Source organism: Thermothielavioides terrestris, chromosome 2, assembly GCF_000226115.1.
Source record: "Thermothielavioides terrestris NRRL 8126 chromosome 2, complete sequence".
Lineage (NCBI taxonomy): Eukaryota > Fungi > Ascomycota > Sordariomycetes > Sordariales > Chaetomiaceae > Thermothielavioides > Thermothielavioides terrestris.
Window position 1 is genome coordinate 8,491,041 of NC_016458.1, and position 12,291 is coordinate 8,503,331.

Consider the following 12,291-nt stretch of genomic DNA (forward strand, 5'->3'; position numbering starts at 1 on the left):
GGTATATAACGTCTCCTCGATCTTCTTAGATATAGTAGCGTCGTACTTAGAAAGTTGCTTAGCTAGCAAAGAGATATAAGAACGAGTGTTATAGCTATAATCGGCTATCTTAACTATCGCCTTAGTTCAAACTATAGAAGTTAGGTCGAATAGGCGTATCATTAACTAGTTTAATTGGCTAATTAAGGTCGATTAAGGATAGTCGACAAAGGCCTACTAAAAGGTTCGTTGAAGGGCTAAAGAAGAAGAAGGTATTCCAATCGCTATTAGCTATCGCTACTACGTAAAAAGAACTAGATAGTTGATCGGCCACTATTGTCGGCGACGCTATCGGCGATCGCCGCTATATAGACTAATCGATCGATAGCTAAAGATCGCAATCGCTGTCGATAGAACTACTACGCGATTAAGGCTCTTCGACTGAACCGTCGTTCGAAGGTAGGATACTTCTAACGCTATCGACCTCGTCAAGTCGCTATGCAAAGAAAGCGGTAGTTCAACTAGCTACTACTGTCGGCAAGGCCACTACATAGGCTAGTCGATTAATAACGATAAAAGAGTGATCAGGTCAATGATCTTGAAGTCGTAGCTACCACTTGATATAGAGAAGTGCTATAGATATGTAGAATAACAAGATATAGATTGATAATAGTAGTAGATCGAAGATCTAGGCGGTAGTGCGCTAAGAAATATATGTCTACAAGGCAGAACACATATACGCACACCGCCTGCCTAAATGGGCCTAGCGCTGCAAAGTCTGTAACGCAAGGCGCAGAGCACCCTATCTAATCTACGTACACAGACATATAGGTCACATGACCCCCCTATTCCTCCTGCCCTATATCATAGATATTCGACTATAAGCTCGATAAAGATAGTAACCTTAAGAAGTGCAAAGTATATATCTATATACAAGGCGATTTATAAGACACTACTAATATTATAAATATATATATAGCTACCTTTGCTATACACTCTTTTCGTACTATTATAGCGCTTATAGTATACTTCGACCTCGAGGTAAAGCAGTTTAATGTTAAGTAGGTATTCCTAAATGTAAGGAGGCTAGATATAGAGTAGATGACTTATAAGCTTCTAAAGGGATTTAAGAAACTAGGGATCTATATAAAGCTTTTAAAGGCTCTCTATAGGCTAAAGGACTTGCTGCTCCTATAGTATAATGAGTTCTATAGTGCTTTTAAAGAGCTTAGTATATAGCCCTCTATAGAAGAACTTTACCTATTCCTCAACCTTAAGAAGAAGATAATCCTTATCTTCTATATCAACGACTTCTTAGTAGTTTACTATCGAGATAACGCTATAGTTGTAGAGTGTATTATAAAGGGCATTAAAGCGAAGTATAAAGTATATAAGCAAGGCAATGTCGAATACTTCCTTAGGATCAGGGTTATCTATAACTATAGAGCGTATAAAATCTAGCTTATATACAACTAGTATATCGAGAAGATCGTAAAGAAGTATAGTCTTTTCGACATTGTAAGCACTTTAGCTATTCCTCTCCTTGTAGAAGAGCTTTATAAATTTAAAGGAGAGGCGACCCCTAAATAGATCAAACTGTACTAAGAGCTTATAGGCTCGATCCTCTACTCTATAGTTATAATTTAGCCCAACGTTACGTTTATAGCTATAAAGCTCTCTTAGTTCTTAACAAATCTAGGACTAAAGTATATTAAAGTAGTAAAACGAGTTATCTAATACCTATATACTACGCGCTTCCTTAGTATATAGTATAGGGGTAGGGTTGTTTACTAGGTACTTTAGATTATATCCAATGTATTGTATATTAACGATCTAGATATATAATGCTCTTTATAAGGCTATATTATAATGCTCTTTAGCGGGTTAATCTTCTAAAAGGCTATATAGTAAGATACTATTACTATATCTTCTATTAAAATGGAGTTAAAAGCTCTATTAGTTACTGTAGCTAAGACAATCGCTTTAAAGCACTTATTTAGAGACTTCGCGTTTAAGATTAAAGAGCCCTAGAAGATCTTTTATAATAACTAGTAGACGATTTACCTTATAGTAGAAGAGTATATAAGGATTAATACTTATCTATACTATATAGATATTTATAATATATAGCTTCGTTAAGAGTATTAGAATAAGCAGTTCAATATACTCTACCTCCCTACAATATAGATATCTATAGACAATTTAACGAAGTAGCTCTCGAGATAGAAGTTCAAGCACTTCTATACTTTATTGAACCTTTAAGATATACGTTAGGCAAGAAAAGAGCAAGGGAGTTAACTATCTTCTTTATAAAGACTATCTACTACTATTGTTCTATACTCTAGCCTTACGTATCCTAGCGATTAATAAGCTCTATTATCGCTACCTTTCCCTAAAGCCGAAGGATCTTCGCCTATATCTCTAACCGCTCTACTAGCTCTATTGTCTATACAACGATCTGCTCTAGCTCCTAATTATCAACTAGTTTATTGCTCTCTACCTATTTAGAGAGCACCTTCTACGCTTTACTTTCTATTAACGCTATAGGCGTAAAACTAAGAGAGTTATCTAAGGCTCTACCCTAGGCGACTATAGGAACCTCCTATACCTACTCCTATACCTATATCTACTACTAAGGCTACTGCTCCTCTAGCTCTATTATCTCTATATTCTACTACTCTCCCTTTTTCTCGACTTCCTAGGGATCGTTTAAAAATATATAAAAATATAAAACGTAGAGCGAATCTTCTTTATAGCCTACCTAACTATTAGAAGAAAGTTATAGAGCAGTAGATAATTAGGACTCACTTTCTAGTCGAGGTTATTAATAGCTATAGTTAAAGCTTATACCTTCTCTATAGTAGTAGGTAAAATCGGCTTATAGCTATAGTTAAAGTGCTTATAGTGCTAGCAACGTATACTATAGCCGTTATAGTTATAGTAGATTCTATTATAGGAGCCTATAAGAGTAGCGTATATACAACCTAGGTATAGGATCTTACGCTCTATAGTCATTTATAGGGCGTAACTAGAGGGTATATTAGGGTAATATAGCAATAAACTAGAAGGAAGAGTATATAACTTACTCGACTAGAGGACTATAACGCCGATTAGAAGAAGGTGTAGTAGGCTCTTTAGAAGTAGTATACAAAGTGGTAGGCTCTACTATAAGCTCTTTAGCGCTATTACCCTCCTCTAAAGGAGTAGGCGAAAGTATAGGCGATTTGTCTAAGAAGATATCGAAGTATAGAGGTATAATAGTCTTATACGCTCTAGGGAGCTAGGAATAGTAATAGTAATAGTAGCTACTATATATATAAATAAGAGGATATATATAGGAAGAAGGAAGCTTAAGCTTCTATAGATAGGAATTTATACCTCCTCCTAGATCTAGGCACTTTAATTAGTTAGGACTACGCTTCAGAATTTCTCATAGCCTTACGCAACCTACTCCTATACATCCTACTATTTATAAAGATTTCCTATATTCTGGTTTTTACAGTTGTTCAACTGTATGTACTCAGGCGCTCTATTGAACAACTGGGGGGTGTATCACGTTAGGGGTAAGGGGTTCAGAGTTTGGTATAACGCACTGGCCATAGTTTCCCCACTCCTAGATATATATATACCACGCTCTGTTCAGTCCTTAGCTTTCCTTTATACTGGAACAACGCACTCTTTTTGCATTCCGATGCTCTACTACGATCCCACCGTTGTATCCACACCTCGCAGCTCGCTATAGCGTGTCAGGTGGTGGTGATGGTGCCGAGTGTGGAGTTTCGGTGTTGCCAGACAGAGCTACCCTGTTCGCTTGAAGTCGGTCTGGCAACTGCCGCCAGCCGACGCTAGGTGACTTCAAGGTTGGCAGCCGCGCCTCGGCCAAGCTCGCAAAAGTGGGCACCTCTTTCCTTGTGAAGATCCGAATCCCAACAGAAACAAGCGGATCCCGCGGCAGGCCGATTCTGGGGCTGCCGCTGTTGAGACGGCGGTCTACTGAGTGATTATGATACTATACGAAACTAAAATTTGGCGCGGGACGAAAACGCGGGAGAAACATTAAGCCACCACTCTCTGCACAGGCCGGGGAAGCAAGCCACCACAACGGGCACCCTTCCGCTTCAGGGGCTGCTTGTGTTTTACCGTCCCCATATCGGCACATCCGTCTCGTCCACCGTGCAGGCCTGATCCCCCGCCGGCGCAGAATGCCTCGCACCGCCACGCCCTCGGGCCGCGACGCTGAGCCGGAGCCGAAGCTGGACCCGGACCCCTCCGGCCTCCGGCAACGCCACCCCGCCCAACCGGACCAACAACCGGACCAGCCAACCCCAACAACTCACCCCCGCCGCCGGTCCATCGCCGCCGCCACAGCCAGCACGCTCCTCGACACCGCCAAAACGGCCGAAGCTAAACTCGAGCACGCGCTGCTCGTGCTCTGGGACGACCTGCCACACTGGCGACGCGACAACCCATCCATCCTAACAGGGTACCGGGCGACGTCGCACAGCGTGGCGCGGTCGCTGGCCAGCCTGCTGTACCTGCACAACGAGAGCGTCAACATCTGGACGCACCTGGTCGGCGCGGCGGCCTTCGCGGCGGCGGGGCTGGGGCTGTACCTGTGGTGGGCGTGGGGCCTGGTCGGCCCGCGGTACGCGTCGGCGGGCCCCGCGGACGTCGCCGCCCTCGGCTGCTTCTTCGCCGGCGCCGCCTGCTGCCTCGGCATGAGCGCCGCGTACCACACGCTCTCCAACCACAGCGAGCGCGTCGCGCGGTGGGGAAACAAGCTCGACTACAGCGGCATTGTCGCGCTGATTGTCGGGAGCTACGTGCCGGCGCTGTGGTATGGGTTCTGTGGGTGGGAATGGGCGCTGAAGGGGTATTTGGGCGCGGTGAGTATGACGGGGGAGGGAAGGGGAAGGGAAGGGACCGGACCAGACCGCACTCGTTCTTTTGAGCGGAGGAACGTTGCTGTTGACGATTGTGTGCTGACTGGGGTGGCGGCAGATTGTGCTTCTGGGCGTGGGATGCCTGGTGGTTTCGTGGTTCGACCACTTCCGCACGCCCGCCTGGCGGCCGTACCGGGCGCTGATGTTTGTCGGGTTGGGTCTGTCCGGGGTCGTGCCCATTCTGCATGCCCTCTCCGTCTATGGGTACCGCGAGCTGGACCAGCGGATGGGCCTCAGCTGGGTCATTCTCCAAGGTGCCTTATACATCTTCGGCGCCTTCTTGTATGCGGTGAGTGTTTCGAACCCGGGACGGACTGCATTTGAACTGGCGGACAGGATCACTGACCCCTGGCAGGTCCGCTGGCCGGAATGCAAGTATCCAGGCACTTTCGACATCTGGGGAAGTTCGCACCAGCTGTTCCACGTCTTTGTGTTACTCGCCGCGACATCGCACTTGTACGGCATGGCCAAGGCGTTTGACTTCCATCACAGCGTTCTGGGTGCGCAGTGTTAAAATGGCTGGCGATAGAGCCTGTATGCAGAAGGGGCATAATAGACTTTGGCACTCGATTCTGGTTGCCCCCGACACCACCTTGTGGTCCCGGTGATAACGCCCTTGGTGGATCGCCTCAATCCACCCCGAGGTCCATGACCTTGATCAGCCCGGAGGCCATGGCGCAGGCGGCCCAGCAGCTGAACTGCACGTTCGGATTCCACTTGATCGCGGTCACGCGCGTCAGCGGCTCGTGGATGACCACGCGAGACGCAAGTCTCTCGGCGAGCTCGGCCTCGCGGTCCTCGGCCTCTGCTTCCGCGGCCGCAGTCTTAGATCGGCTACCCCCTTTCTTTTTCGAGGCCGCCTTTTTCTTCAACGCTGCCCGTCGCTTTCTGTCCATCTCTTTCCGCTTCTCCGTCCTAGGATCGTCGTTGTCTTCTGGGAGAAAGCCCTGCAGCACCCTGGCCGTGCCTCGCAGCGGGGTAGTTGATGACCCGTCGCGGCGCCGCGTCTGCGCCTCGGGATCGGCCGGCTTGTACTCGTGCTCAAACACTCTAAGCTTATGCAAGAGCTCGCCCTTTTGCTTGAACAGCTTCTGCAGTCCGTTGCATGAGAATACCGACCCGTCCGCGCAGCCCACCAGAACGAAGGGGTGCGTGGCGCCGGCAGAAACACACATGAGCGTGTTTGGGCCGGTCGTGATGCTCCGCGCCTGGCAGAAGTAGCGGTGGTGGAGGAAGGCGATGGTCGTGCTGGGCGTCGACGACGGGTACAGCGCCATGAACCCCTGCATCGGCTCGCTCCAGCAGAGCAGGTTGGGCTGGAAGCTGATTGCCGGCACGGGGAAATAGGTGAGCTCGGAGCTCGGCTGGGAGAGGTCCGTGAGGGTGGCGCAGCCACCGACGGGAACGGAGGCCACGAGGTGAGGGTTCGATGGGTACCCGGAACAGATATCGATCACGTAGGTGGTGTGCGCGCCGATTCTCTGCAGCAGTTGGCGCGGGTAAATGGACCACAGCGTGATCGAGCCGTCCGAGTGGCCGAGGGCGATGCGGTTCACATTGACCCAGGTTAGGCAGGTGACATTGACGTTGTAGTCTTCTGTAAGGCCGAGAGTCACGGTGGGGGTTTTGATCCATTCTGCGCTCAGTCAGCGAGGTAGTCACCGGAAGAAGAGAAAAACCCTGCGGGGCACACGCACCATACGCAGGGACGTCGGCGTCATTGACGGTTTTAGCGTCAATGACACGGACTCTGCCATCACTACAGAGCGTGGCCATCATGCCGTAAAGGCCGGCTGAATCCAGCGGCACCGGGCAGAACTCAAGGCGCTTCGGTCTGCCCCAGTCAAAGCACTTCGCTCCAAGGAGCCGAGGCGGCTGCGTGGAAGGCGAGGCCAACTGGCCCGCACGTGTGACCGGGACGAACTCCCAGAGCTGGATGCACCCTGCCGACTTTTCCGAGGCATCCGTGGCTGGGCGACCCAAGCCGGTCACTGCCTGGTCAGAAAAGGGGATCGACGCCACAGCGAGCACTTGGATGTCCAGCCTGGACAGGGGCGCCCAGGCGACGGCCAGCGGTATGCCCCCAACATCGAGCATCCAGCCGCTCGACGTCTTGTCAGTTGCGTCGGGGTCCTCAATCGGGAGGCCCGATGACGAGAGCGACAGACTGTCTCCTTGGCTGAGCCTAAACTCCTTTTGCCGGTCCCAGGGGCCGATGAGGGTAGCAATGTCGCCGCCGGCCTGAGGAATTATCCGTTGCCCCTCTTCGGGCGGAAGCACACGGGACTGCTGTATCTGAGGCGCCTTGAGTTGGCATCTGTCGTACCAAAGCACAGCCTGTCTTTGCTGGGCACGCTCGAAGCCGCGGGGCAGCCAGGGGCTCGGCAGGACCCCTTGCCGGTGCTCAGGCGGCCACCTTGGCGGCAGAACGGGAAAGTCGCTCCAGCGGATCTCGAGATCCCAGATGACCTTGATGCGCTCGTACTCGGGGCCGTACATGGCATCCCGAAGTGCGCTGTAGCGGGCATAGCGCCTGAGTGGGCCGGCGTAGACACGCGTGACGATGCGCGACTCCAGCGGATAGACGGGGATGTCGTGGAGGCCCTTGCGGCTCTGGATCATGCCGGCTCCGGAGTTGCGCTGCTTCCTGAGCTGCGATGGGTCTTCGTCTGGCTCACGGTGACCTTGGTTGTCTGCCGCCGGCCCTTCCTCGCTCGAGGACTCGCCCCGGTCCTCCATGGCCCCGTCGTCGTCCTCCTCGTCCTTGCCGTGCGGCGCTTCTGACTGGGCCCGGAAGTCCTCATCATCTTTGGACTGGTCCTCAGGAACAACAATGGGCTCGTCGTCGTCGGCATCATCGTCGATTGGTTCTTCGACATAGCGCTTTCTGACGCCCCTGGAGCTTCGGAGGCGCATGACGGTTGATGGCCCCACTATTTTTTTGCGCTTCTGCGCCTGGTTACGAAGAACTCGCCGAGATGTAGCAGCGGAGAACTAAAAGTCATAAATCCGAGACTGAGAGAAAAGCGCAGTAAAATATTATGGCAAACGAATCACATATGCCCTGCGTTTCATCGGCTAATTGGGGCAGTACGTGGTGCTGCTGATGAATGCAAGTTGCTGGTGGTGGGTTGAATGAGAAAGCAATGAGCTTGGAAGTGGTGGGTGATCGAGAGTGAGCTTTGGGCAAAGGGAACTAAGGATTAGGGGGTTAGGGTTACTTAAGGACCGGTGCCCCTGACCACGGACAACACCCCCCAGAGCAGGTTACCTGACCTTACCTGCCTATGGTGCACGCTCGATGAAATTGCCGTCACATGCGTAATAGCATCGATAATTTGAGTATAGAGGCTGAGAGCTGAAAGCTGTAACGGTTCCTTGCCTACCTGTGGAAACTTAGAACTCGGCCCCTTACATTCATGCCTCCCTTTGTCGCACCTCCTGTCGCTGGCCGGCTCCGAGAGCATGGTGTGCGTTGAGTAAGATGCCACAGAGAGCTATCTGCGCGCAAGGAGAGCTGCGAGACACAGGAATCCCGACAAGAGGAGTGGCTCTTGGCCTTTCCCAGTGCGCGGTGCCTATCAGAGACCAAGAGAGCCGTCGCAGCCAGAATGGAAGAGCAGTGGATGAGATTTCAGGACATGAGAATTATCTGGCTTATCTGTGGTGCGGTGGTGCAGCTACTGTACCTTCCTTGGAGGTATAGGGATAGTGAGGGTCGGAAGTCTTCCAGGTTTTCACACTCCGATCTTGGCTTTCACCCACATCCCATGATCCCTATACTTGAAACCTCAAGGTAGTCAATGCTGCATAAGCCGTGTGGAAGCGAGGTCGTCAACATGGTCTATGGGGCCTTCGGGACAAATCAAGGAACAGGAATTGGAAAGGAGGGAGAACAGAAGAAGACAAGTGAGGGAATATTCGTTTTAGTTTCATTCACTGAATTCCCCAAGAGCAACAGTAGCTGCAATTAGCTACCCTATTACTATCTCCTGAAACAAATCACTCGAACTTCTTTCTCGCCTCCCGAGCAATCTCCTCCGCCTCCCGGATGCGCTCTCACAGGTCGATGTACCAGATCCAATCCCAGCGGTGCTGCATCTGCTCCTTGAGCTTGGCGATGTCGGACCCGACGCCATTCTCGAGGAAGCTCGTGACGCGCGCCGCCTGCCGCGAGGGCTCAGCGGCATCACGGCGTGTCTCTGACGCATGTAAGACAGGGGGCAGAACTGCGGGAGATCCGCGGAGGATCCATGGAGTGCTCAGTGACTCACGCAGCAAGGAACTCGACTTGACGAACCGGAGATATCACCGAATCCCCTTCTGAATACGCAGTTGGTGTTCTTGATGGTCATCCGGTACCCGGGTATGCACCAGCCCGCTTGGTAGGGCTGCCGCGGAGGAGCAGCGGAGCGGCACCAACGTGCTTTCACAACCCTTCACCAGCGGCTCCATAGTATGCGTTCTGGAAGTCAACCTACCGTAGGTACTCTAGTCATATACGCCAGCAAGCTGCAATCACACAATGGCGCCATTCGCCATCGGCCAGTAATAGCGGACCCGACTCGACTCGGAACAAATGGTCAAGCAGTAGTCGGGCTGGTTTGGTTTTTGGGCCCTCTCGTCTTCCAAGTATATGCTCTCACCCCAGTTTACAAGATACCACCGCAAAACAGAACATTGTGGTCATCACCAGGAAAAGTATCACATTTGTCGCCTGCCCTCTCTGCCCTCTCTTGCCACTCTGCCCTGTACTTTTCAAATATGATACACTGCCTGAAGCATTAATTAACGAGCACTAATCACCCGACGAACGACAAATACGCTTCCCCTCTATTTCTTATCGCCGGTATCGTGGATGATATTGGGAACAGCCCGCTCCACGGACTCGGGGAGTTTCTCCTGAATCTTCTTGGGAACGATGGAGGCATCACCACCTTCCTTTGCGTGGGTCTTGTTGGTGCTCTGGCCAGGCTCCTTGCCCGTTGGATGGATCTAGATTAATCACCCCGTCAGCAATTCACAACGATAACAGGTCAATTGGCAAGGCCGGAGAGTCGTACGCTATCGGGAAGCGTCTTTTCAAGCCCCTCGGGAGCGGCCTCTTGGACTTTGCCCGGCACGTGGGACTCGCCAGTGGCGTGGGTCTTGCCCTGGCCGTACTCGTTCGTCGATTGCATCCTGATGGACGTTGGTACAATGCGGAATGTTCGTGCGATCGGTCGTGTTGAAGTTCTCAGTTTGAGCGCGGTCAGCATGTTCTTGTGGCTGGCCAAGCGAGAACCAAAGGGTAACAGAATAAGAAAAAATTAGAACGTAGACAAACCATGTGCTTGCTCGTTTTATGCTCGTTTGCAACTTGCTTTTCGAGCTCCATAACTATGATGATGCGGCAAAAGCGATGACGCAGATGTATTTAGTTGGATGATACCTAGACTCATCATTGCGCCTGCGATCCACATCGAGCGCTACCGATCCTCAGATCCAACAAACGTCATCACTCTGCACTTGAGATCGGATGATGGACCTTCATTCCACACTGCTGCCTTGGTCATAGTGGTGAGCGAAGTGGTGAAGCAAGGAGAAGGCCGACTCTTCAACGCAAAGAAAAGCGCGACTTGACATGAGAAGAAGACCTTTCGACCTGCCAACAGCAGCAATAGACCCTGATTGGATAGTCTGAACATAAAGCACTTGCTCTAGCGTCCGGGGCGTCCTAGGGAAGTTATATCAAACAGTCACCTAATCATCTATAGATCTTGGCAGGGAGTCCAACCTCTTTCCAACTTGGAACAACTCTCATCGCACTCAATTGCCAGCCAGGATCCGCGAGGGTTCTTGTCAATGAAATCCTCCCACTCTCCTCCCCCCTCCCCCTTCGACAAACAAACCAACAAAAACCAAAAAAGAAGGGAAAATAAAAAAAAGAAACAGAAATTAGATATCTAACATATACAGATCTGTACAGGCTCAGCCGGCAGACTGCCCGCTCCCCTCCAGGACGGCGACCCTAGCCTCCGTCGCCAAGGGAGCCGGCGGCAGGCATTCATTTTGGCGGAATTCGACGCGGACAATTGATGAAGACGAAACGCGTGCGGGAAATGGAGGCAGATGATCAGAACGATCGCGCGGCGGGGCCGTCAGGGTGTCGCCGTTGCGGTTGATTGCCATGGGGGAGACGGGGAGGTGCCATGTCTGAGGAGAAATTGTTGAGGGCGCATTGATGGGCGACGGCCAGGGTCGCCCGAAAGTCGCCTTGCCAGAGGAATTAACGACGCCACTTCGCAGATCTCTTCGACAAGGAAGAGGCAAGTGGCTGATTTAGGCTGGAGGTTATAGAGGTCCCGCCAAGACTAATTTCGGCCAATTGTCGGCAATGTTTTTACGCTGATGGCTAAAGAGGTCCCGCCAAGACTAATTTCGGCCAATTGTCGGCAATGTTTTTACAGCGTCAGTACCCCGCCAAGACCGCTAAGGGGTTTGCACTATCGCCACGGGTTAGCTACGGGTTAGTTCGCCGGGGGTGCGGGGGGCGGCGCTAGCCCCCCGCTGGTTAGGGTGAGGGTTATAGTTAGGGTGAGGGTCAAGGTTAGGGTGAGGGTTAACTTCGTTTTCTTTTTTTTCGATTTGGTTGAGGTTTCGTAAAGTTGTTGTAACGAGTCTTTACGATTGTTCGTTGTTGATGTTGCTCGAAGTTGTCGAGGCCCTGTCACGGCCCTACTCACCCTATAGCGATTGTAAATACTTGTAAGTAGTAGTCTCTGAAATTAGTCTTGGCGGGACCTCTTTAGCTATAACCGTTTTTACAGCGTTTTTACGCAACCCCGATCGCTAAGGCGTTTGCTCTATCGCTAAGGGTAGTTCGCCGAGGGTATGAGGGGCGGCGCCAGCCCCCCGCTAGTTAGGATTTGGGTTAAGGTTAGGATATAGGTTAAGGTTAGGGTATAGGTTATCTTCCTTTTCTTTTTTTTTCAATTTGGTTAAGGTTTAGTAAAGTTGTTGCTATGAGTCTTCGCGATTTTACATTGTCGATGTTGCTCTAAGTCGTCGCGGCCTGCTCACCCCGTAGCGATTGTAAATACTTGTAAGCGGCAACCTCCGAAATTAGTCTTGGCGGGACCTCTATAACCACGACCCTGATTTAGGGCGGTCAGCAACACAGGTTGCTCCTGACGACGACCGCGCCAAGCAACACAGGTTGCTCCTGACGACGACCCTGCCGATGCAATCACGGCAGTTTGGGAAGCATGATGAGCGGTCAGGATGCGCAGGGTCTCACACTACCTTCCAGTTGCGGTCAGAGAGCTTGCTCTAGCTGTGCACTAACGTTAGCGCTCGAGATCCTTGAGCAGTGAGGACGGTGGCGGCT

General features: G+C 51.1%; 4 protein-coding genes across 4 annotated transcripts; 1 reads left to right on the plus strand and 3 right to left on the minus strand.

The window, feature by feature from the left end:
- Positions 1-3,493: 3,493 nt before the first annotated feature.
- THITE_118384 (uncharacterized protein) lies at positions 3,494-5,436 on the plus strand (the record flags this gene model as incomplete). The annotated part of the gene is made up of 4 exons (XM_003653416.1): positions 3,494-3,542; positions 4,348-4,865; positions 4,981-5,211; positions 5,278-5,436. The coding sequence occupies 4 exons, from the start codon at positions 3,494-3,496 to the stop codon at positions 5,434-5,436; spliced, it is 957 nt and encodes a 318-aa protein (XP_003653464.1).
- Positions 5,399-8,128, minus strand: THITE_2115956 (uncharacterized protein). Its single transcript, XM_003653417.1, has 2 exons — positions 6,620-8,128; positions 5,399-6,558 (listed from the first exon to the last, which is right to left on the minus strand). The coding sequence occupies exons 1-2, from the start codon at positions 7,836-7,838 to the stop codon at positions 5,552-5,554; spliced, it is 2,226 nt and encodes a 741-aa protein (XP_003653465.1). The 5' UTR covers positions 7,839-8,128; the 3' UTR covers positions 5,399-5,551.
- Positions 8,129-8,981: 853 nt separating this feature from the next.
- On the minus strand, positions 8,982-9,377 carry THITE_151362 (uncharacterized protein; the record flags this gene model as incomplete). The annotated part of the gene is made up of 3 exons (XM_003653418.1): positions 8,982-9,124; positions 9,223-9,313; positions 9,366-9,377. 3 exons carry the CDS (start codon positions 9,375-9,377, stop codon positions 8,982-8,984), a joined length of 246 nt encoding a protein of 81 aa, XP_003653466.1.
- Positions 9,378-9,739: 362 nt separating this feature from the next.
- On the minus strand, positions 9,740-10,300 carry THITE_2115958 (uncharacterized protein). Its single transcript, XM_003653419.1, has 2 exons — positions 9,986-10,300; positions 9,740-9,917 (listed from the first exon to the last, which is right to left on the minus strand). The coding sequence occupies exons 1-2, from the start codon at positions 10,100-10,102 to the stop codon at positions 9,756-9,758; spliced, it is 279 nt and encodes a 92-aa protein (XP_003653467.1). The 5' UTR covers positions 10,103-10,300; the 3' UTR covers positions 9,740-9,755.
- Between the last annotated feature and the right edge of the window lie 1,991 nt (positions 10,301-12,291).

What these genes read in the sequence shown, in the direction of transcription:
- THITE_2115958 (XM_003653419.1), bottom strand. Translation starts at nt 10,102, where the DNA reads ATGCAATCGACGAACGAGTACGGCCAGGGCAAGACCCACGCCACTGGC. An exon ending in AAAAGACGCTTCCCGATAGC is followed by an intron (nt 9,918 to 9,985) that starts GTACGACTCTCC and finishes TGATTAATCTAG; the next exon opens with ATCCATCCAACGGGCAAGGA.
- THITE_2115956 (XM_003653417.1), bottom strand. Translation starts at nt 7,838, where the DNA reads ATGCGCCTCCGAAGCTCCAGGGGCGTCAGAAAGCGCTATGTCGAAGAA. An exon ending in CGCCGACGTCCCTGCGTATG is followed by an intron (nt 6,559 to 6,619) that starts GTGCGTGTGCCC and finishes GACTGAGCGCAG; the next exon opens with AATGGATCAAAACCCCCACC.